Source organism: Lissotriton helveticus, chromosome 1_1 (assembly GCF_964261635.1).
Source record: "Lissotriton helveticus chromosome 1_1, aLisHel1.1, whole genome shotgun sequence".
Classification (NCBI taxonomy): Eukaryota; Metazoa; Chordata; class Amphibia; order Caudata; family Salamandridae; genus Lissotriton; species Lissotriton helveticus.
In genome coordinates, this window is record NC_136057.1 from 391195185 (window position 1) to 391220271 (window position 25087).

Consider the following 25087-nt stretch of genomic DNA (forward strand, 5'->3'; position numbering starts at 1 on the left):
AGCGCTCTGATATCTGTAAAGATCTTGTTCGCGCTATATAAAACTTTAAATAAATAAAAAAAAAAAATAGGCATGATGGCCTCCTGCATATTCATTGTCCCCCATGCCAGACTTCAAATGCGTCCATTGCAAGAATGCCTAGCACGGCAATGGAACCAGGCTCAAGGACAACTAAAAGACCTAGTGCTGGTAAACAGTCAGGCTCACAACCCTCTGCAGTGGTGGAACCTACAAAACCTTTCCAAGGGGCGACTGTTCCAAGAGCCGGTTCCACAACTAGTACTAACAGTGGACGCAACACTGACAGGCTGGGGAGCCCATCTCCTTCAATACACAGTACAAGGGCTCTGGACAAACAAACAAAAGAAACTGCATATCAACCAACTAGAGTTGCTAGCGATATTCCTAGCCCTGAAAGCATTCCAAAAATACTTGTACAGCAAGACTGTTGATTCGGACAGACAACATGACCGCAATGTACTATATCCAGAAACTGGGAGGAACACACTCTCCACAGCTGTCCCACCTGGCACAGAGCATATGGAAGGGGGCAATTCCCAAAAACATTTTTCTCCTAGCAGAACACCTTCCAGGGAAAGACAATCAGATAGCAGACCTGCTCAGCAGGCACAGCCAACAACTACACAAATGGGAGATTCACCCCCAAGTTCTCCAGCCATTCTTCAAAGAGTGGGGTCACCCAGAGATAGACCTGTTTGCCACAAAAGAAAACTCGAAATGCCAGTACTTTGCCGCCAGGTTCCCACATCCGTTGTCACAGGGCAATGCGATATGGATGAACTGGTCAGGCAGATTTGCGTACGCTTTTCCCCCAGCACCGCGGATTCCGCTGGTGGCACGCAAACTGTGGCAACAGTCACTCACACCAATCCTAGTTGCTCCCACATGGGCGAGACAACCATGGTACACAACGTTCCTGGAGCTTTCAGTAGTTCCTTATCAAAGGCTGTGCCTCGCACCCCATCTTCTAACTCAGAACCATGGAGAAATCAGACACCCAGATCCCAATCAGATGAACCTAGCGATCTGGCTCCCTAAGTCTTAGAGTTTGGATGCCTTAACTTGCCTCCAGACTGCATGAACATCATTAAGGAGGCAAGACGACCAACTACAAGAGCGTGCTATGCAGCTAAATGGAAGAGATTTGTTATTTACTGCAACAATAACCAAATCAACCCATTAGATGCTTCCATACAAAACATTATATGTTACCTGCTGCATCTAGAAACATGCAACGTAGCATACTCTTTGATAAGACTACACCTCGCTGCTATAGCAGCATACCTTCAAAACAGGCAACACCTTTCACTGTTTAGAGTACCAGCAATCAAAGTCTTTGTGGAGGGTCTTAAAGGGTGATCCCTCCAAGACACCCTCCTTCCCCAGTCTGGAATCTAAATTTAGTACTTACCAGACTTATGGTACCTCCTTTCGAACCTCTACACTCATGCGAACTGCAATTCTTAACGTGGAAGGTGGCATTCTGGATTGCCATTACCTCACTCAGGCGAGTTGGCGAGTTACAAGCACTAACAATTCAAGAACCTTTCATGCAAGTACATGCTAACAGGGTGGTTCTTAGAACAAACCCTAAGTTTATGCCAAAGGTCGTATCCAATTTCCATATTAATCAATCAATAGAACTGCCAGTGTTCTTTCAAAATCTACAGTCAGTAGCTGAAAGAGCCCTACACACACGATGTAAAAAGAGCTCTGCTTTATTATGTGGACAGAACGAAATCATTTAGAAAGACAAAGCAATTATTTGTTGCTTTTTCACCACAACATAAAGGCAATCCAATATTAAAGTCAGGAATAGCCAGATGGATAGTTAAATGCATTCAAATATGCTATCAAAAGGCCAAACATACTTTAACCATCCCCCCAAGAGCACACTCTACAAGGAAAATGGGGGTATCCATGGCTTTCCTAGGGAATATTCCTATTTAAGACATTCGTAAGGCAGCCACATGGACTACTATACACACTTTCACAAAACCCTACTGTGTAGACATGCAAGCAAAACAGCAAGCTGCTGTAGGCCAGGCTGTCCTCAAAACTCTTTTTCAAACTGCTGCAGCTGGCACAGGTAACCACCGCTAGAGGAGATACTGCTATACAGTCTATGCACAGATAGGAATTCAGCAGCCCACATGCCTCGAACGGAATATGCTACTTACCAGTATGCATCTGTTCTTGGCATGTAGGGCTGCTGACATTCATATCGCCCGCCCTCCTCCCCAGTGCCTGTCGCAGCTGCAGCATTATCTTTGGCATGGCCATCTCTTACTTTACCATCTCCATCTCTGCCACAATGGAGAAAAACAATCTGAGGATGGAGAAGAGACCCATGCGCCCTGTAGTCCAGGGGAGGAGTCACCCATCTTGTGATACTTCGAAGACTCTTCCAGGACAACAAAGTGCAATCATCCGGACCCAACACTAGGCGGCGATCTATGCACAGATATGAATGTCAGCAGCCCTACATGCCAAGAACATATGCATACTGGTAAGTAGCATATTCCTTAGGTTCCACACTGGCGAGGGTGGTAACCTGGGGGGGATGATTATTTTCAATCCTAACAAATGCTTTAATAGCGGGCCCTCTAAATAGAGACAGATGATTTTGTAAATATGCTGCAATTGCTGCAAGATGTAGGCGTATAGATGAAGCCAAGTGACATATTTGTAAATGTAGAAGGTAGCAAATGATATTTTGGATAGAAGCATCCAGGGGATCAATTTGGTTATTGTTGCAATAAATGGCAAATATTTTCCATTTAGCAGCATAGCAAGCTCTAGGAGTAGGTCTCCTGGCTTCTTTAATGATGTTCATACAGTCTGGTGGTAGGTTAAGATAACCAAACTCAAAGACTTCAGGAGCCAGATCGCCAGATTCAGTTGATTTGGGTCTAGATGTCTGATGTCTCCATGGTTCTGCGTTAGCAGTGATGGTGTCAGACGTAGCTTTTGGTGAGGAGCTAGGGATAGTTCTAACAGAGTTGTATACCATGGTTGGCGTGCCCATGTGGGAGCTACGAAAATCAGTTTTAGCGATTGTTGCCGAAGCTTGCGCACTATTAGTGGTATTAGTGGTAGTGGCGGAAAAGCGTACGCAAATCAGCCTGACCAGTTCATCCATATCCCATTGCCCTTGGACAGCGGGTGTGGAAACCTGGCGGCAAAGGTTGGGCATTTTGCGTTTTTGTGTGTGGCGAACAGATCTATGTCTGGATGACCCCACTTGTGAAAGAATGGTTGAAGAACTTGCGGATGTAGTTCCCATTCGAGAATTTGTTGTGTCTCTCGACTCAACAGATCTGCCATCTGATTGTGAACTCCTGGAAGGTGTTCTGCTAACAGATGTAGGTTTTGTGAAATGGCCCATCTCCAAATGTTCTGTGCAAGCTGGGACAGCTGTAGAGAGTGTGTGTCCCCATTTTTGTATATAGTACATAGCTGTCATGTTGTCCGTCCGGATCAAGACAGCTTTGTTTTCTTGTAATGTTTTGAGGGCTAAGAATATTGCTAGCAGCTCTAGGTGATTGATATGGAACGATCTTTGTTGTATAGTCCATTGCCCTCGAGGTGTATGATGTAGGAGATGGGCTCCCCATCCTGTGAGAGATGCGTCTGCTGTGAGTACTATTTGTGGAACAGGTTCGAGGAACGGCCGCCCTTTTGTCAAGTTTTTGGTGTTCCACCACTGCAGAGAGCAATGTGTGTGGCTGTCTACCAACACCAGGTCTGTTAGTTGCCCTTGAGCCGGATTCCACTGTTGTGCTAGGCATTCCTGTAACGGACGCATTTGCAGTCTTGCATATGGTACAATGAAGATGCAAAATGCCATCATGCCTATTAGTCTCATGAACACTCTGGCTTGGAGAGTGTTGATGTTGGAACTTTGTGATTAAGGCTTGAATGCTCTGTATCCTTGCTGGCCTGGGATACGCTAGAGCTGTAGACATGTTAATTGTAGCCCCTAAATATTGATGTACATGAGAGGGCTGTAGGTGCGACTTGGTTTAGTTGATTGTGAACCCTAAGTCGTGCAATGTTTGAATTGTTTAATGTGTGTGTTGGACACACTGATTGAATGACTTGGCTTTTATGAGCCAATCGTCTAGATAAGGGAAGACATGTATCTGTTGTCTTCTGAGATGTGCTGCTACTACTCCTAGGCACTTTGTGAACACTCTGGGTGCAGTTGTTACCCCAAATGGAAGGACTTTGAATTGATAATGCTGTCCTTCCAGTACAAACCTTAGATACTTCCTGTGAGAAGGATGTATAGGAATTCTGGGGGAGAAGGCTTTGATGGATATGACTGTGGGTCAGGAATGTCTGGCACATCTTGTGGGTTTGGGTACTCCCAGACTGGATCATCAATAGGGTATGGGAAAGGCTCATCTGGATCTACCCTCTCCCCCCCAATCCCCCCCCCATCCCCCCCTACCCATCCCCCCATCCCCCCTACCCATCCCCGCCTCCCATCCCCGCCTCCCATCCCCCCCTCCCATCCCCCTCCCCATCCCCCATACCCATCCCCCCCTCCTATCCCCCCATCCCCATCCCCCTCCCCCCTCCCATCCCCCCCCACCCCCACCCATCCCCCCCCCACCCCCACCCATCCCCCCCCACCCCCACCCATCCCACCCCCCCCCACCCCCACCCATCCCACCCCACCCCCCGCCCCCCCCGCCACCCGCGTAGAGGCATCCAGGCCACTAGCCTCCTGCAGGCCTTCAAAATCCTGACCAGGATCCCTAATCTCCCCTGACTCAGCCTCTTCATGCTTTTCCTGGTATTCTTCCTCTTTTAATAATCTATGAGTCTCTCTCTGTCGGTGACTTCGGAATCGGCTAAGAGAGGTCTACCGGAACAGTAGTCAATGCCGGAGGAGTCAGCGCTGGTTCAGAACCACGCGGTTTATCCAGTGGCACTCGCCCCTCCAGAGATTGCAACGGCGTCGAAAATTTCGGTGTCAAAAGACGCCAATTCCTTGGAGATATCAGCATAAAAGGCATAAGAGGTGCCTGAGGGAAAATGCCAGCTGACCCAGGGGGCCAATAGGTGCACCAGAAGGATTTGCCGCTCTGGCAAACAAGACCAAAATCGCATTTAAAAAATGCGACGGATCCGTACGCCGAGTCGGAAGGTAGGATAGACCGGATCTGGCACTGCAGGCTCTGAAGCCCCTTGAGGAGGCAGCATATTCGGTTACTGCTGCAGCGCGGGAGACCCTGGAGGCAGAGGTGGAGGCAACGTCTGAGGTATTGGCTCTCTTGGAGCAAGTAGAGTCACCGCACTCTGAGCCGGAGAAGGGCCAGAGTCACCGCAAAAGGAGGAGACAGATGTCACTTTTCTGATGATGCCTGGAGATACAGACTTAGGAATCGCATCCTTTGGCAAACGAAGCAGAGACCCATTGAGCTGCTTTTTCTTGTGCTTCTTCGACGACCTCGAAGCATGCTGAGTTGGCGACTTGGAACGGGACCTCGACCTTCATCAGCTCTTTTTTTGCTTCTTTGCCTCAGCCATGAATAATTTGGCCTCCCTCTCCTTCAGAGAATTGGGATTCATGCGCCTGCATGATGAACAAACCTCGACGCTGTGTTCCAACGAGACACACCATAAACAGTCTTCATGGGGGTCATCTGGCCCCCACATTCTCTGCATGCCTTGAAACCAGATTTTTTCTGAATAGTCAGTCAATGTTACAAAGACACGACTCGCAACAAATAAACTCCCATAAATGGTGAGTCCTGGGGAAAAAAATGTGTCAATGGCGCAGAAAAAAAGGGAACAGAGAGCATGCCGACTAGGTTATCTTATGGCTCCAATGAGATCACGCGGAGTTGCGTGTGGAGCTGTTCTATTGTGATGTTGATGTCGGAGAGCAAAGGAGAAAAGTTTCAATGGAATGCTGCACATGGGGTTAATTCAAAAGGTGAGGAATCCACAGGCTGATGTACCCATCAGAAACTGTCATTCGTTAGCATGTGAGGACTACAGTACAAAATGGTTTTCATCCAACTACTACAAGTCTGTACATGCACCCAAAAGGTTCATATCACTAAACAACCACTGGAGTCTTGCTCGCCTTTACCCAAGAGAATCACAGAATTACTGCTCTCAATCGGAAATTCCTTGAACCGGGTACTGGTGTTCCCTCTAGTGCATTTTGAGTAACAGAACACCAACCCCTATACTGAGTTTTACAGCTTGTTCCCTATCCATTATAGTGATACTGTACTTTTTAGGTCTAGATATTAATCCCTAGCCTTTATAATGCTTGCTCAAACTCTTGGCCCTAATGAAGACTCCCAAATAATGGCAGGGTTGAAATACTGTCGACATGACCAGTTGAATATCTAGGAGTTCAGGATTATTGTAGGTCACTGCATTGTAGGTAACTTAGTTATCTTCAATTTAGCGTTCTTTTGCAGCTTATGTGAACACCCATTCCCAACTTTCTGTTCACTAGCCACTGCGCGATCACTCGAGTAAATTATTTTTAAAAATGTGATGAAACAGATATATTATATCTTTCCTAAAAGATAATCTTTCAAAGAAATTGTTGAAATGTCTCATTTTTTATTTGTTTAATTGGGTCATTTAATGCCCTCTGTTACAATATATGAGTAACTTAATTGGTATGGTTTTTTTAGACGTTATTAAATATATGGACTATCTGGACAGAACTGATTTTAACATTTATTCCTCTTACTTTCTGTGCAGCGTTCTTTTCCATTATTCATCATAAGCAAGTTTTGCGGAGTTATCCATATTGGCACAAGCCTCTGAAATGGACTATTTTTTCCAAAAGTCATCCGATGGGGCCGTTCACCAATGTACTTTGTAAATATTAGATAAAAACTTGCAATTTTTGTACATCTGTTCGGCCATACTTGTGTATGTGCTGATGTAAGCCATTCCAATTTATGAAGTGCAACATCCAAACTTTCTGCAACTGCTGTTCTCTTTCTTAGTAAACATCATCAAGGAGGAAATCTTGCAAAGTTCATGATCGAGTTGCCAGGTATATCACACTTTAAATTTTCCACTGAATTACAAGCCAATCGATGAATAAGACTCCAACAAGGAAGAAGCTGATCTGTTCTCCAGTTCAGAGGGGATGTGGCCTTGCAATTTAGACTAGGATTCAACTGGAGCGGGACCAAAAAAAAAAAGGGGGGGGGGTTGGGGCCGTAAGTGTGGGCCAGACTGATTTACCTGTAGGGAGATCAATTAATGAGAAATCAAGGGAACTTAAAAACATATTCAGGAAAACTAATGAGGTGCTACAGAGGGGAACTGTCCAGGGTCTTCAAAGTCCACTGCATTCTCAACTGAGACCGACATACCCATCATCGTTTTGCAGAGGCCTCACTCAGACTACCAAAAAGAGTAAATAAAATATGAAGGTACAGGATGAGCAAGATTTACAGGTAAAACAAAGGAATCTAAAATATACCCATCACACTTTCCAGGAGACGTACATAAGGTACTCCACTTGGATGTGTATTTACCTACGTGGAATGACTATATTTGGCAGGTATTTGTTTTTTAAGCAAAAAGATATTCAGATCTTCAAAACTAGATCCCTCAAAGATTCACATTCTTGAATTATCGCTTGACGTTCGGCTGGGAAAGCTCAATAGTTCAATGTTAACATAGCAGTACTCAAATACAGCAAATGCCACTGAAAACACATGGAAATCATACAAAGACCCCAACTATCCCATCCACCTCAATATATGACCCAAAGTCCAGCCAATCCGGTAGAGGGGCTCAGAGTTGCAACCCTCTTCATAGGCCCCAACAGCCAAATGTTCTACATTAAGCAACAGGTAATCTGCGGAGCTCTGCTCAGCTACTCTTTACCTGGGTCATCAAGGTGAAGCAGAGTTCCTACCTTCAGTCCCAAGCATCTGAATTACATTTGTGAAAGATTCTGTCTAGAAATATGGCTTTAAACAATGTGAGGTTTGTGGGCCCAGAAAGGTTTATACTGACAATCCTCACACACGACAATTTCTGTATGCATAAGCAGACTGTGACCTTTAGAGGAAATGTCAAAGGAGAGAGAGGGAAGGCCGGTTATTCGGGATGTAGTCTCATGTGGTATCATCAACAGTTTCTTTGAAATGCATAAAGTGCAATTTGGAGGTACCTATACCAAAATATGCAGTTTCTGGTGCCATCTCAGAGCTGTGCTTTTCACATATTAAAAGACCCTCTGTGCCTGCTTTGAAGGTATGGACGACTGGTCATGATGATGTTGCACCCTCTTCTTCAGGAAGCTCACCAACAAAGAAGAGACCAAAAAAAGAAATCACTGATAATAGCGGCCAGGGAAAGGCCTCTGAGGGCTGCAGTAAGTATTATGCCACCCTCCGAGACCTATCACGACAAGCATGCACCCCTGCCATTGCAGCCTGCGTATTGTGGTGCAGCTAAAATTGAAGAGTCGACATGGCACAAACCCTGTGTGCCATGCCTGTACAGCACTGCATGTGGCCTAGGTAAGTCACTATTAAGGCAGGGTGCACTATCCCTCATGTGAGGACCTATCTGCATTAGGAGACTTACCCCTATAATATCTATGGCCAGTCTTAGATATTATAAGTGCCCAGTAAGGCCGTACTGAGTATATGTTGTAGAACCTGGTCATTAGGAGTTTCCTAGCACCATACTGGCATTGTTGAATTCTGGGATGTTTGGTACTGAACATCTCAGAATAATGAACCTGCACGGATTCCAGTGTCAGATTTATTATTCCCTGCACTCAGGGGTCCCTTTTAGAGAGGACCCTTGAACCAAAACAGTCTCTGGTGCATTCCTGACTGGTGACCACCAGCCTGCCATCACAAGACAAGCTACTGGACCACTGGTGTGAGCCTTCGCTCCCTGGGCCCAGGAACAACATTTTCTTGGGCGGAGTGTTCACACCCCCTCCCCCAAGGTCAGGAATAGCCATACATGGCAGGTCGGTTTTAAAGGCCTTTATGCCTTTGCAAAGCGACCGCCAGCCTCTCCCGCTTCAGGAGCAGGCCCCCATTTTTGTCTCACCCCCTTTTCGGTGGGATAACCTACGGGAAAAAATATAACAGCCCAGAAGGTGCGCCCACCTCAGCCAACCCTCAGGTGGGGGAGGAGACTTTAAGCCCACACTTCACCCCCCCCCCCTGCAGTTGACCTGCAGACCAGACTGCCAACGAAAGGGAGCTTCAAATGAGCCCCTTCGCCTTTGGTATGAGACTCTGGATTCTCTCATGGGAAAGGATGCCCATCCCCCTGTCATGCTCCACTTTATGCAAGAGGACAGCCGGCATAAACTTGCTAGGACTGCATGACTTCAAAAAAGACTCTAGATCTCAAGTGAACAGCGGACCTCTTCTGAAGAAACTCCAAAGACTGGGGCCCCCGGCACTGCCAAAACCAGACACCTGAAGCAATACTGCACCAGTCGCCTCGGGTCCAAGTTGAATTGGGCCAATGGTGCCAACAAGTTTCCCAGCACTCCAGAGCTGGAGTCAAATGTGATTTCATCCCTCCTGGACTCCCTGATGTCACCTGCAGCTTCGGCACACAGGCCCCCACTACCCTGACTGTGCCCGTAAGGAAAAACCCGACGTCTAAAGACACCTCTGGACCCGTCGCTCCTCGGATTGGGAGAAGAGGACCAACAGTGATGCCTTCGTCTATAAGCATCGTAAGGCCTGAGCCCAGTCACTGTTTCAGCCAGGCTGGCTTCCTCGCCAGAGCCTGCATCTTTTTAACAGACTGGTCCCCATTGAAACGCATTGGGCACCAAACACTGTTTTGCACCCTGCCGCTCTCGTGGTGCTGGTGGTTTACTGTTGGTGCTGCCTTGGAACTTGCTCATCACTCACATTAACTCCTGGAGATTGGTCCTGTAAGTTGATGTACTATATCTATTAGCAGAACTTTAGTTTCCTTCCATAGGATAACATTGCAGGACTTTGAAACTGCACTGCGTTCACTTTTTAAAGTGAAAGGAATTTATATTTACAAAAACATACTTACCTGAACGAGTTTTTTTTCTGATGCCTAAACCAGTATAAAGATAATTGCTATTTTTATAAATTGGTTTGGGTGTGGATCTCCTTCTTGAGTAGCGTTATCATTTATGTACCATTGTTTGTATTTTGTGAGTGTCTTGCACTCCTGTGTGTTAAGCCTAAGGCTGCTCGACCACACTACCAGCTAATAGAGCACTTTGGGACTGCATAACAAGCCCCTGTCTGCTAGTAAGGGAACACAGACTTACACTGTATAGCAGATTACTGATATATCACATAAAGAGCCAACTTCCTACAAGTTGCCAAACCCGTTTTCCCGTGGGAATGTAGTCGAGTGGTAGCCACACCTCTAGGATGGTCTATAAAGCTCTCTAGACCGAGATCTCGAGAGTGGGCAGAATTGAGCGCTCTGTCATTCCCAGATACTCTCCCCTAGAGGCAAAAATCCTACTCACCAACATTAAGGAACAAACTATCCATCCTCTCTGCGCATTCAGCCAGATCCCATGGTTGGAGTGACGGAGGCGTGGACACGGAACTTGGGGCCTTTTGAGGACGAGCACTGGATTGAGGGATACATCTAGAGCCATGTCAATCCTGGCCTTGGTGGGGGAGATCTAATCTTTCGGGCCACCTCCGACTGACTTTATGGGACAATGTTTGATAGATTGTTACTCCCTCTGTGGCACTGTGTGGATACTGCTGGCTCTGTACCACTCTGGGATAGTTGGTTGTCACTTCACATGAAGTTATCAGGCAGGTGTGACCCGGTTAGCCCATTGGTTAGTGACCAAAACCACCCCACTTTCTGAGAATAAAAAGGGCACTCATAACTCAGATCTCGTTGAACTGGAGAAGAGGACCGAAGGAGGACTGCCCTGCTGTACCAAAGACCCGGTGAAGAGATGCCGCAACAAAGTTGGATTGCTGCACCTTGGGCTAACAAAGAAAAAGAACTGCGCCTGCTGTGTCTTATTTATGGAGAAGCAGACTCTTGAGCCCAGACAGATGTAAGACTACATAGGTCAGGAGGCTGACCTGCTCATGGCACAATATCATAAAAGCCGAGGTAGCCTGTCTGACAAGTTGGTAGCCGAATTCTCCGGATCGCAGCTCTGCACCCTCACACAGTGTAAAGGACTATGACCTGACACTTCAAAATTTGCACCCAAGTCTGCTGGACCCAGGAGAATTGCCAGAGTGCAGCTGCGTTACCCAGAAGGTAAATCATAAACCACAGTACAGGGCAACTGGACTTCTGCAAAGCTCCAGAAGACTTTGAAGGAAGTCAACTCATGACCAGGATCATCTCACCAAGCCCATAGTCCAAGTAGACGCCACAGGAAGACCCCCGTTGACTGCAAACCATCTTCAACATCCTGTATCCCCTTGCATGAGGACCACCCCAATATACGTCAATGGCAAGGACACACTGACACTGGAAACATCTTCTCATTAGGGTAACTTTCTTTGGACCTTACTGGAACCCTAAATTGACTCCCTGCCAGAGATGGTCACCCAAAGTAACCGCAAAGCAACTTGCTTATGTTTTTCTTGAAAATGTTTTCAAGTGTCAAATAGTTGAATTTGCCAGTGCTGGTTTGTGATAAAGTGAAAAGATGTGATTGACTATAGCTTGTAAATCTGTATCTCCGGAAGCCTCTTGTGGATCTTTTTTGTTTTGCTGTCTAAAATTAATACAAATCTAATCATTTTTCGGACTTGGTGTCAGATTGAGTGTCTCGTTTCTTCTTAAATTGATTTGGTGCTGTTCAAATGCTTTCCATTTGTTCCTTTGTGTGAGCCCGCCTGATTAGAACCACAGTTACCCAGGATGGAGCTACGGTTTAACCAATGTTGCAGAACTGAAGTTAAAGGTTAAGTAACTTCCTTCGGTCAAACCTCAATCCTCATATAGATATGTGGAGTAGCCTTGGGTCGGGAGGATGCCGGCAAACGGAGCGGAAAACTCAGACCCTAGTAGCGGCCTAACGGCACCCCACCCGAGTTCATACCCAGAGACAGAGTGTCCCCCCCCCCCCCCAGTAGCTGGCACTACAAACCCCAGTCAGCAACTGAATGCTGAAGTAGTGAGGGGATAGGACAGAGTTCTCCAGACAGCCTGAAGTGCAGTCCGTTTATTAAAGCAAGATTTAAAAAATAAAAAAGGTAGTAACCTGAAAGGTAGTAACCTGGCTAGTGAGCCCAGCAAGACCTTTCAGATATCAAATGTAACCCCTTTCACTTGTTTGGATCATAAAGGAGAGGGTCGGTTAGAAAGGGCTCACCTACAAGTCAGACTATTTTGTGCTCCTGGAAGGTGCTTCTAAGGCTGATGGATCAAGAAAGACCCTAGTTCAAAATGTGCTCCCAAATGCAGGGATGCACATAATGATTTTAAGAAGCTTATGATGGAGCTAGAATACTAGCGTAATGATGCAGTAATTCCTTTAATTATATGTATTGGGGGAGGGGAGGGAGGGGCGGGGTTCAAGGGAGAGGTGTGGCGCCGCGGCCAGGGCGACTGACGCTGGAATCTGGGGATCAGGGTTCGATCCCCGGCGGCAGGTTAGCCCAGCACCATGTGACTCTGGGCAATAGCTCGCTTAATCTTACCGACGGCCCCCAGCACCTAGAGACCCTTACGGGTGATTGTGCGCTTTACAAATGTGGATTATTTTTATTATTATTATTATAAAGTCGGCAGACAATGGAAAAGGTATTATTTAATTATACCTATAGCCGTCTGCCCCATACCACCCACCGTGCTTACCTGTGCCGGCCGATTTAAAAAATTTTTTTAATTAATATTGCCTTGTAGCAGCAGGTTTTCAATTCATGCCAATTTTATATGTAAAATAAGCTAACCTGAAAAATGTGCTTTGGGATGCTGAATGTGTGGAGAGTCCCGTAAGGAAGAACCGGTCATTAAATCAAGCACTGGCATAGCCAATAGGTCTCGCCTTTGGGACCTTATAAGTGTTTAGTTATGCAGCACAATATCCTTGGTGAAACAACATCAACTGTTGCATGGCTAAACACTTGTAAGGTCCCAAAGGCGAGATCTATTGGCTATGCCGATGCTTCTTTCTCATTTGCTGGCTCTACACCAGGCAGTGGGGCGACACTCCTCAACCATTGCAGAGGAGCCGCCGCTGAGTGCATCCCACCAGCAACCACTGACTGAAATTAAGCACCGTCTATCCAGGCTTACAAAGCAACGCGTTTGAAAAACATTTCGAAAACCATATCTGACACACTGGCGATTAGCACAGAAATTCCTAATTGGGGCTTTCATTTCACCTCAGATTTTATATAATCATTTTCCTATCTAATCTTAGTTCAACTCACAGGTATGTGGAGTGAAAGGATGGAGCGCTCAGTGAGTGTATTTTTAGGAATCTGGTAACGAAACTGCAAATTATTATATTGTTAAAAGTAGAGTTACACTAAATATAGATCGGACACCTGGACGATGTGGACCTTGCACTAAGGGTTGTTAAGTGATGTTCGCATCGGCTAGTGTTCTACTTGCCTGGCACAAAAGAACAAGTTACTTACCTTCGGTAACGCTTTTTCTGGTAGATACTATATCTGCCTGTGGATTCCTCACTTTGTGAATACCCCCTGCGTCAGCAACATTCGGAAATTCTTTTTTCGTAGCCTCGCGCCGACGTGGACTCCTGACGTCATAGAGACACGACCTCGCTCGCGACTCCGCTGACGTCACCGACGCCTATAATAGGCCCACGCCGGCGTGATGACATCAGTTCCGCCCTTTTTTCCGTGCCATCGAGGCACACGGACGGACCAATGACAGTAGAAATATACAAGTATACACAGTACACAATAATCAAGGCAAAACACACAGTGTTAAGCAAAAGCAGGAAAGCAATTGGAACATTTCCTTGACAACAAAATATATATATAATACATTACAGTAACTCTGGCATAGAAGAGTGGACAACGGGGAGGCGGGTGGGTCAGTGAGGAATCCACAGGCAGATATAGTATCTACCAGAAAAAGCGTTACCGAAGGTAAGTAACTTGTTCTTCTGATAGATACATCTGCCGTGTGGATTCCTCACCTTGTGAATAGAGTCCCACAGCAGTACCCACTCCCGGAGGAGGGTGTCCACTCTTCTAAACCAGGAAATCCTGAAGGACAGAGCGCGCAAAGTGACCCTCCCTCCTCACTTCGGAATCCAAGCAGTAATGCTTCGCGAAAGTGTGGAGGGAAGACCAAGTTGCCGCTCTACAAATATCCTCAACAGGCACACCTCTAGCCAATGCTGAGGTCGAAGACTTAGCTCTAGTTGAATGAGCCCTTATACCCTCAGGTGGTTCCTTACCGGCCAAAGAGTAGCAGATCTTTATGCAGAGGACAATCCATCTCGATAAAGTTCTCTTATGGACCGCCCTTCCTTTCTTGCAGCCAGCAAATCCAACGAAGAGCTGGTCTTCCAAGCGAAAGTCCTTGGATCTGTCCAAGTAAAAGGACACCGCCCTCTTAGGGTCCAGACGGTGCAGTCTCTCTTCCTCCTTAGAAGGGTGAGGGGGAGGATAGAAGGTAGGAAGGGTAATGGATTGACCAAGGTGGAAAGGAGTCACCACCTTAGGCAGAAAAGCAGCCCTGGTCCTAAGAACCATTCGATCAGCATGAATGGTCAGGAATGGGGGCTTGGAACTAAGAGCTTGAAGCTCACTAACCCTCCTTGCCGAGGTTATTGCAACCAGGAAGACTGTCTTAAGGGTAAGAAGCCTCATGGGACATTTGTGGAGAGGCTCAAAGGGAGCACCCATCAAAAAGGTCAATACAAGATTCAAATCCCACTGAGGCACAATGAAAGGTGAAGGAGGGAACATATTAGTAAGACCCTTCAAAAACCTTAAGACCACAGGAGACTTAAAAAGAGAAGGCTGGTCAGGCAAGCAGAGAAAAGCCGACAGCGCCGACAGGTAACCCTTTACCGTGGCAACCGAAAGACCCTGCCGCGCCAAAGAAAGGGCAAATTGGAGAACATTAGACAAATGGGCCTTCAAAGGATCAACAGACCTTTCCCCACACCACGTGACAAATTTCGACCATCTATAAGAAAAGATGGACTTAGTGGAGTCACGCCTGGCTGACAAGATGACATCCACAACGTCAGGCGGAAGGGAAAAGGAATTCAGGTTGCCCCGTTCAATCTCCAGGCATGAAGGTGCAATGTCTGGAGGTGGGGGTGTAGAACCTGCCCCTCCATCAGAGAGAGGAGGTCTGCCCTGAGAGGGAGACGGAGCGGCGGGTGAGAGGAGAGGTGGAGTAGATCTGTATACCACACCCTTCTTGGCCAATCCGGGGCGACCAATATGACTTGGGCCCGGTCTTGGCGAATCTTCCTCAGAACCCGAGGAATCAAGGGTATGGGGGGGAAACGCGTAAAGGAGTTGACCTCTCCAACTCAACTGAAACGCGTCCCCCAAGGCTCCTTGCATCGGATACTGGAGACTGCAGAACGACAGGCAGTGCGCATTCTCGTGAGTGGCGAACAGGTCCACCCGAGGAGTCCCCCACATCCGAAAGATGTCGTGAACCACCTCCGGGTGAAGCCTCCACTCGTGGTCGGGAGAGAACTGCCGACTGAGACTGTCCGCACGAACGTTCAACACACCGGCCAGATGATTCGCCATCAGACAAACCTGATGGTCCTGAGCCCAGGACCAGAGACGCAGAGCCTCTCTGCAGAGACACTGCGACCCTACCCCTCCCTGCTTGTTGACGTACCACATCGCGGTCGTGTTGTCCGTCAGGACTTGAACAGACTGACCGCGAAGGGAAGGGAGGAAGGCCTTGAGCGCCAAACGTATCGCCCGCAATTCCAGAAGGTTGATGTGAAGCAACCTTTCCTCTGGAGACCAAAGGCCCTTGACCTCCAGATCCCCCAGATGAGCACCCCACCCGAGAGTGGATGCATCCGTTATCACCGTGGCCACCGATGGGGGAAGTTGAAAAGGCTTTCCTTGGGACAGATTGCCTTCCAAGCCCCACCAAGACAGATCCGCTGCAGCTTCTCTGGAGATCCTCACTGACTCCCTGAGATCTCCGCTGTGCTGATACCACTGCTTGCGGAGGCACCACTGGAGCGCCCTCATGTGCCAGCGTGCATGGTTGACCAACAGAATGCATGAAGCCATCAGACCGAGCAGGCGAAGGACCTTCAGGACTGGAACGACCGCTCCATTGTAAAACAAAGGAATCATCTCCCGTATGTCGCGAATCCTTTGAGGGGGAGGGAATGCACGACATACGGTCGTGTCCAGTACCGCACCTATGAACAGGTTGCGCTGGGAGGGCTCCAGGTGAGACTTGGGTACATTTATTGAAAAACCCAACCTGTACAACAACTGGGTTGTCTCTCGCAAATGATGGAGCACTCTCTGACGACTCCGCTTTGATCAGCCAGTCGTCCAAATAAGGGAATACTGGAATCCCTGATCTCCTGAGATGCGCCGCCACCACTGCCATCACCTTGGTGAAGACTCGAGGCGCAGTAGTAAGTCCAAACGGAAGGACCGCAAACTGGTAGTGCTGCGATCCCACCGTAAAACGGAGATACCTCCTGTGCGACTTCAGGATTGGGATGTGAAAGTAAGCATCCTGCAAGTCGAGCGACACCATCCAGTCTTCTTCTTGCAGCGCTTGAAGAACCTGAGCAAGGGTGAGCATCTTGAATTTCTCCTGCTTCAGATAGAGATTCAAGATCCTGAGATCCAGGATTGGACGAAGCCTGCCATCCTTCTTCGGAATCAGGAAATACCGGGAGTAGCATCCCTGACCCCTTTCCTGCTCTGGGACCACCTCTATCGCACCCTTTCTTATCAGAGTCAAAACTTCCTCTTGCAGAAGAGACAGATGCTCCTCGGAGCAATACCCTTGGCAAGGAGGGAAATTGGGAGGGAATTCCCGAAAGGGAAGGGCATACCCATTTTCTACAAGATTGAGAACCCAAAGATCTGACGTAACCGATTCCCAATCCTGTAGAAAATGGGTAAGCCGAAACCCCAACCGGACCCACATGATCCTGAATGTCGGATCTAGGGCTGCTTCTCAGGGGCAGGGGGGTTGGAGGAAGTGGAGGAGGAAGAGACCTGACGTCCACGAGGACGCACTCTGCTTTCCCCTGTATGACCTGTACAAAGAGTTTTGCTGCTGCTGTTGTTGCTGCTGCTGCTGCTGGCCCTGCCGGAAATTCCGAAAGGAAGAGCGGCCAAAACCCCTGAATCTTCTGCCAGTTGAAGAGCCTCTCACTTGAAGACCCAAGGATTTAGCAATCGCCCTGCTATCTTTAAACCTCTCAAGGGCCACATCAGCCTTCTTCCCAAAGAGGCCTGAACCATCGAAAGGAAGATCTAATAATGTCGCCTGAACATCAGCCAAAAAGTCAGAAGATTTCAACCAGGCAGACCTCCTAGTAGCGACAGCAGTGCCCATAATGCGCACCACAGAGTCTACAGTATCCAAACCGCTCTGAATGACCTGGCGAGCCGCTGCCTGAGCGTCAGAGATGACTTCCTCAAAATCCTTCCTGCTGTCATCAGGAACTTTTGGAACAAGAACACGCAAAGAGTCCATCAGAGCGTGTAAATATCTTCCCATCAAGCAAGTGGCATTTGATGACTTCAATGCCATACTGGCAGAGGAGAAGGACTTCTTTGCCACCTGATCCTGCTTCTTTGCTTCCTTCTCAAAAGGAACCTGAGGGAAAGCACTAACGTTCTTTTTGGAGCATGCAGCCTGAATGACCAAACTCTCCGGTGAAGGATGAGAGGTTAAAAAGGCAGGATCCTCAGGGGCAACCCTGTATCTTCTGGCTACACTTTTAGAGACAGCTGGAGCCGACAAAGGTTTTTTCCACACCTCTAGAATGGGCTCTGTCAGAGCATCATTGAAAGGAAGAAGAGGTTCCACCACTGAACTCGGAGAATGCAATACTTCAGTCAGAATATTAGATTTGAATTCTGCTGTAGGCAAAGTCAACTTAAGGAGACTGGCAGCCTTCCTCATAATTAAATGATAGGGTTGAACGTCCTTAGAAGGAGTGCTAGAACCTGAGGGTAACTCCCACTCTGGAGAGAAATCCAGGCTTCCTGCTTCTGCCAAATCCTCAAAAGCATCTTCATCCAATTCACCCTCTTCAACGTCAGATTGTGAATCCAAAAACCTCCTTTCCTCCAGAAGGCGTTGAGCCTCCCTTCTGGATCTCATCTTGACTCGTTTTGCTTTCGGATCCACCACCGGCTCCGACGGATTCGGAATCGACGTCGGGATCGAATCCGAAGGCTCAGAGGGATGTGTTCGAGGACGACTTGGAGCAGACGAAGCCGGAACCGGCGTCGACGGCTTCGGTGGAGCCGGAAAATGCCACGGCGGCGTCGGAGCCGGCATGTAAGGCATAAACGGAGCTGGAGGGTAGGAGTGAGGGACTCCTAAGCTAAAAGCCAAAGGACCCATGGGACTCGAAGGTGCACCAGAGGGGTACCACGCCCTCGAAAAGACTCCGTACATTGCGTTGAGAAACGCAGAAGGGTCCTGGCCTGGGGCAGGAAATGGTGGATGAAAACCTTCAGGCCTGTCTTGAGGAGCGTTCGGATTCGGCTCACCTAAGGGCGCGGAACCCCCATCCTCACGAGGCTCCTCCTCATCTCGGACCGGGGACGGCGCCGGAGATGGACTCGGAGCCGGATTCGGAGACGGAGACGGAGCCGGAGACGGCGCCCGTGACTCAGAAGGAGAGGCCTCACCTTCAGGTTCTGGATCCGAAACATCAACGGTCACCACCTTCGAACGTACCTTCTTCGGTGACCTCGACCTCGATCCCGACTCCTTACCAGAACGACGTCGGGACTCATGTCTCCTCTTCTTATGTTTCCTCTTTTTTGAAACACGATCAGAAGCCGACTTCGAAGACGACCTTCCTCGAGATCCAGACCTCGACCTCGATCTTGACTTCGACCTCGCCCTTCGAGAACGAGACCTCGACGATTTCTCCTTTCCAGCTTTCATCTTAGCCACCAGGAGCTTCGCCTCTCTCTCCCTCAGGGCCTTTGGGTTCATCTTCTTACACGAAGAGCAGTCCTCCACATCATGGTCCGAGCTCAAGCACCAGATGCAGTCGCTGTGTGGGTCGGTAATGGACATCATTTTGCCGCATTCTCTACATGGCTTGAAGCCGGTCTTTTTCGAAGTCATTGTCGAAGAGACAGGATACAGAGAAGCAGAAAATGGCAACAATATAGACAACAAAGTATCCGTTGGCTACAGAGATTCCCGATAACCGTTAGCGTCGACGACGCGGAAAAAAGGGAACTGATGTCATCACGCCGGCGTGGGCCTATTATAGGCGTCGGTGACGTCAGCGGAGTCGCGAGCGAGGTCGTGTCTCTATGACGTCAGGAGTCCACGTCGGCGCGAGGCTACGAAAAAAGAATTTCCGAATGTTGCTGACGCAGGGGGTATTCACAAGGTGAGGAATCCACACGGCAGATGTATCTATCAGAAAGGATACTGCAGTTCGAAAATGAAGCACAAATCAGAGTGTAGTTTGTTAGTTTCTTCTATTAAGAGATGACCTGGTATGAACTCTTTACACAGACTGTTAAAACAAGCCCGCGAGTGGTGCAGGAGAGCGTGCACGCGCTTGTGTGAGGGATCGGTTTCTAATTATCACGTACGCGTCTGGGCACGATAATTCTAAACAGATGTCGCCCGTGCGGGTAACCGCAAGCAATAGGCCGTGGGCAGAGCAAAGGTGGGGCATGCACCCGCCTTTGCCCAATTGCGTGTGGTCTTTCTTAGAAAGACGCACGCAAAGCCCAATAGCCTGTGACAAAAACACACGCACAAGCGTGTGGTGAGCTTTCTGAAGCCCCTTACTAAAAGCCTTGCGGCTCGACCTAAAAATGAATACCAACAGTTTTTGCAAATAAACTATGAACAGATCAAAAATGGCAACCAGAAAAAAATTGAAACACCAGGAAAACCAGTTTAGAGCATTCCAGAGATTCTCAGAACATTGTTGTACAAATATTCTTACATAAATTAATTGAAAGAATTTTGCATTTACTGCAACACATTTGTAATGGGGTTTACTTTTTTTAGATGCCATAACATCAAAACAATTGACTCTCACCTTGAACACCTGATCCAGTGTCAGGCAGCGGTTTGCATCAGGATGGATTGTCCAAAAAGATATTTTCCCATTGGCAGAGGTCTCACGCACAAACATGTCATGAAGAGAGAGATTGTGCCTGATGGAATTCTGTAAGGGTGGAGGAGAAAATAAAATGCTCAGCCATCAACTACCCACATGGGCAAAAGTCACAGGTCCTGACCAACCCAAAGAGTCCCAGCCTTCATGGCTAGTTGCTACTACAAGTGTAAGATTACCTTGGACAAAGCAGTCAACACAACAAGCATTCACTATATTACCCTTACAATCGCAATCTAACAGAGGGGCACCAGATGCTGATCGTCTCATGCTACACCTAAACATAAATAGATCCTTCCATAGCTATTATCGCCACATAACTATGAATGGATGTCAAGTGTCTTGTGCAAGTGCACAAATACCACCTTTCAGACAAAATATCCTTGCTTTTCAACAGGCCAGGATTAACTTCGGGCCACTTGAAGTCTGCCCACATTTACTGCAAATGTTCTATCTCATTTAACGTGTTTCATCCTGGCACTAATTATCCTGGAGACTTCTTTAAAAAAACTACCATTTTTCCTTAAAGACTGTTTTTGCTCTGAGTGTAATCTTACAATCGGCAGCTTCATTCCTAGCCCACCTTTTTATTTGCCAATGTGATTTTCAACATTGTGCACTAATGTATGGACACCATAGCCAACATGGATGCTAAAAAGCATCAGTTCATGTTCAGTTCTACTGGGCAATAGGATATTGATGGAAGTTGGTGAGGCAGAAAATAGATTTTATTTTAAAACATAAGCTTTGCAAACATCATAGGCATTGAACAAAAACGGTTAGTTACATATGAACTTGCTGCTGGGGAAGTAGAACTGATCAACATTTACGGTATTAGGGTTTGTTATAACAGACCCTCTCACCTCTCAGCAAAAGCTTATTCTTGAAGAGACAAGCGGAGGCACTCTTGGGCACACCACCAATGGCAGGATATAGAGGACAGTAACTTGAAACCTGGCCTAGAGAATAGCTTTGATGCCATTGCTTCAGATTGTTTTCTAACTACTTCAAATTCAGAGCATGGGCCTCTAGAAGAGACCGTAACCCTGCACAAGAACAAGCTCCTCATCCAGTAATAGTTCTCCAACATCTCGGTAGCTAGTTCTCCAACATATCGGTAGCTGTGACCAAAGTGTACTTCCCTCTTGGAATGTAACAGTGAGGTGATTTTTTGTCTCCAACCAGTCTTTGAAATCAAGGAAAAGGATGCCTTACACATTTCTTAAAATAAAATAATTTAATTATCTGCTCCCCTAGTTACAGAGAGGGATATTATGCAAGAGAATTTTACAGCACACACTAAGCTTAAAAGTCAACTCATTCTTTTTACATAAGCAACTAAAGTGTGTTAAATGTAAACAGGAGTACTGGTGATAATTTGGTCAACTAAAGTTTTCCTCAAGCTGCGCCCTAACTTTAAGGTTATCACCCTAGCCAGACCATCTCTCCATGTATTACCTTCCAGCCCGGTTTAGCAACGTGTTTGAAATATGGGAAATGATCTTCTATCCAAGTATAGATTTCTTTTAGAGTCATCCGCTTTCTGTCTGTGCTGTTAATGGCAAACTGAATCATGGCCATGTAGGAATAGGGAGGGCGCTCCGAGATGGATTCCTGCCAGGAGGTGAAAGAAGAGCCACAGGGAAGAGAACCAACATCTTCCTCCCCCTGCTGACACAAGTGGGAGAGACAGGAAAAAATATATTAGATCATTTTATAGGGGAGAACTTAAAAAAACATGAATTAATCTGTTCTTAAAAAAACATGAATTAATCTGTTCTTAGTGAAATTATATGTACACCAATAAAAAAATACGAGCTAGGCTTAGGAGTTGGCAACATTTTGTGCAATGATAAACCTGGAAGAGTGTGACATGACCTTTAGATGCAAGGGAGTTGACAAAGAACAAGTAGGATCCATGGAGAAAGGTAAAACAGCAATCCCCTTTTCCCAAGAAAGGCCACATTACATCACTGCAAACGTAGTGTATTTAGTGTTATTCCAAAACAACAAAACTACACTTTCAAAAAATGGTCTTTGGTCAATCTGCATGACTACTATATATAGGATCTCATGGTTCATCATCAGCTGTAGAAAAAATGGCAGACTAAGTATGGCCGTAGAGTGCACAACTAACTTAGAAATTACTTTTTGTCACCTGTTGATTGCAACAGGCGAGAAAGAGTGGATAAAAAGAACAAGTTACTTACCTTCGGTAGCGCTTTTTCTGGTAGATACTATATCTGCCTGTGGATTCCTCACCTTGTGAATATCCCCCTTGCGCCAGCAACGTTCGGAAATTCTTCGTAGTACGCCGACGTGGGCGACGTCACAGGAGCACGGCATCGCGCGCGACTCCGTCTGACGTCACCGACCCCATATCAGGCCCACGCCGGCGTGATGACGTCAGTTCCGCCCTTTTTTCCGTGCCTTCGAGGCACACGGACGGACCAACGACAGCAAATATGCAAATATACAATGTACACAGTACACATAGAACTAAATCAATAGTATAAACATATATACAGAAATACCAGGTATAGCAGAGTGGACAACGGGGAGGCGGGTGGGTCAGTGAGGAATCCACAGGCAGATATAGTATCTACCAGAAAAAGCGCTACCGAAGGTAAGTAACTTGTTCTTCTGATAGATACATCTGCCGTGTGGATTCCTCACCTTGTGAATAGATTCCCACAGCAGTCCCCACTCCCGGAGGAGGGTGCCCACTCTGCTACACCAGGAAGTCTTGGAGGACAGAGCGCGCGAAGTGGCCATCCCTCCTCACCTCGGTATCCAAGCAGTAATGCTTCGCGAAAGTGTGGAGGGAGGCCCAAGTCGCGGCCTTGCAAATATCCTCAACAGGTACACCCCTAGACAAAGCAGATGTTGCAGACTTTGCTCTAGTAGAATGTGCTCTAATACCCTCAGGAGGGTCCTTACCAGCAAGAGAGTAGCAGATCTTGATGCACAGGATTATCCACCTGGAAAGTGTGCGCTTGTGCACCGCTCTACCCTTCTTGCAGCCAGCAAAACCAACAAACAGCTGGTCATCCATCCGGAAGTCTTTAGTCCTGTCCAGATAGAACGACACCGCCCTCTTAGGGTCCAGACGGTGCAGTCTCTCTTCCTCCTTAGACGGGTGAGGGGGAGGATAGAAGGTAGGAAGGGTAATGGACTGCCCAAGATGGAAAGGAGTCACCACCTTAGGCAGAAAAGCAGCCCTGGTCCTGAGAACCATCCTTTCAGCATGAATGGTCAGGAATGGGGGTTTGGAACTTAGAGCTTGAAGCTCACTTACCCTCCTTGCCGAGGTGATTGCAACGAGGAAGATCGTTTTAAAAGATAGAAGCCTCAATGGACACTTGTGCAAGGGCTCGAAGGGAGAACCCATTAAGAAGGTCAGCACAAGATTCAAATCCCAATGAGGAACAACAAAAGGAGTAGGAGGGAACATATTTATGAGACCCTTCAAGAATCTCAAAACCACCGGAGATTTAAAGAGAGATGGCTGATCCGGCAAACATAGAAATGCCGATAAGGCAGAAAGATACCCCTTGACCGTGGCCACAGCCAAACCTTGCTGCGCCAGATAAAGGGCAAATTGTAAAATATTAGACAAATGAGCCTTCAAAGGGTCAACATCTCTCTCCCTGCACCAAGAAACAAATTTAGACCACCTATAGGAGTAAATGGACTTAGTGGTGTCACGCCTGGCAGAAAGAATGACATCCACTACCTCGTGAGGGAGAGAAAAAGAACTCAAGTTGCCCCGTTCAATCTCCAGGCATGAAGGTGTAATGTCTGGAGGTGGGGGTGTAAAACCTGCCCCTCCATCTGAGAGAGGAGGTCTGCCCTGTGAGGGAGACGGAGCGGCGGGTGAGAGGAGAGGCGGAGAAGGTCTGAGTACCACACCCTTCTTGGCCAATCCGGGGCGACCAATATGACTTGGGCCCGGTCTTGACGAATCTTCCTCAGAACCCGAGGAATCAAGGGTATGGGAGGAAACGCGTAAAGGAGTTGATCTCCCCAACTCAGCTGAAACGCGTCCCCCAATGCTCCTTGCATCGGATACTGGAGACTGCAGAACGAAAGGCAGTGAGCATTCTCGCGAGTGGCGAATAGATCCACCCGAGGAGTCCCCCACATCCGAAAGATGTCGTGAACAACCTCTGGGTGAAGCCTCCACTCGTGGTCGGCAGAGAACTGCCGACTGAGACTGTCTGCACGAACGTTCAGAACTCCGGCCAGGTGATTTGCCACCAGACAAATCTGATGGTCCTGAACCCAGGACCAGAGACGCAGAGCCTCTCTGCAGAGACACTGCGACCCTACTCCTCCCTGCTTGTTGATGTACCACATCGCAGTCGTGTTGTCCGTCAGGACTTGAACCGAACGACCGCGAAGGGAAGGGAGGAAGGCCTTGAGTGCCAAACGTATCGCCCTCAATTCCAGAAGGTTGATGTGAAACAACCTTTCTTCCGGAGACCAAAAACCTTTGACCTCCAGGTCTCCCAGATGAGCACCCCACCCGAGAGTGGACGCATCCGAAATCACTGTGGCCACTGATGGAGGTAGCTGAAAAGGCTTTCCTTGTGACAGATTGCCTTCCACGCTCCACCAAGACAGATCCGCTGCAGCTTCCCCGGAGATCTTCACTGACTCCCTGAGATCTCCGTTGTGCTGATACCACTGCCTGCGGAGGCACCACTGGAGTGCCCTCATGTGCCAGCGTGCATGACTGACCAACAGAATGCAAGAAGCCATCAG

General features: G+C 47.6%; 1 protein-coding gene across 8 annotated transcripts in view; it reads right to left on the minus strand.

Moving 5' to 3' along the window:
- The window catches only part of FOXM1 (forkhead box M1), a 260165-nt gene that overhangs the window by 153663 nt on the left and 81415 nt on the right, over positions 1-25087 (minus strand). For 6 of the 8 annotated variants that reach the window (XM_078673736.1, XM_078673729.1, XM_078673730.1 and 3 more), the window contains exons 4-5: positions 21779-21991; positions 20243-20371 (exon numbers count right to left, since the gene is read on the minus strand). In XM_078673736.1, coding sequence (XP_078529862.1) covers positions 20243-20371; positions 21779-21991 — 342 coding nt within the window. The remainder of the gene's footprint in view (positions 1-20242; positions 20372-21778; positions 21992-25087) is intronic. The other 2 variants (XM_078673734.1, XM_078673735.1) reach the window with 1 other exon arrangement.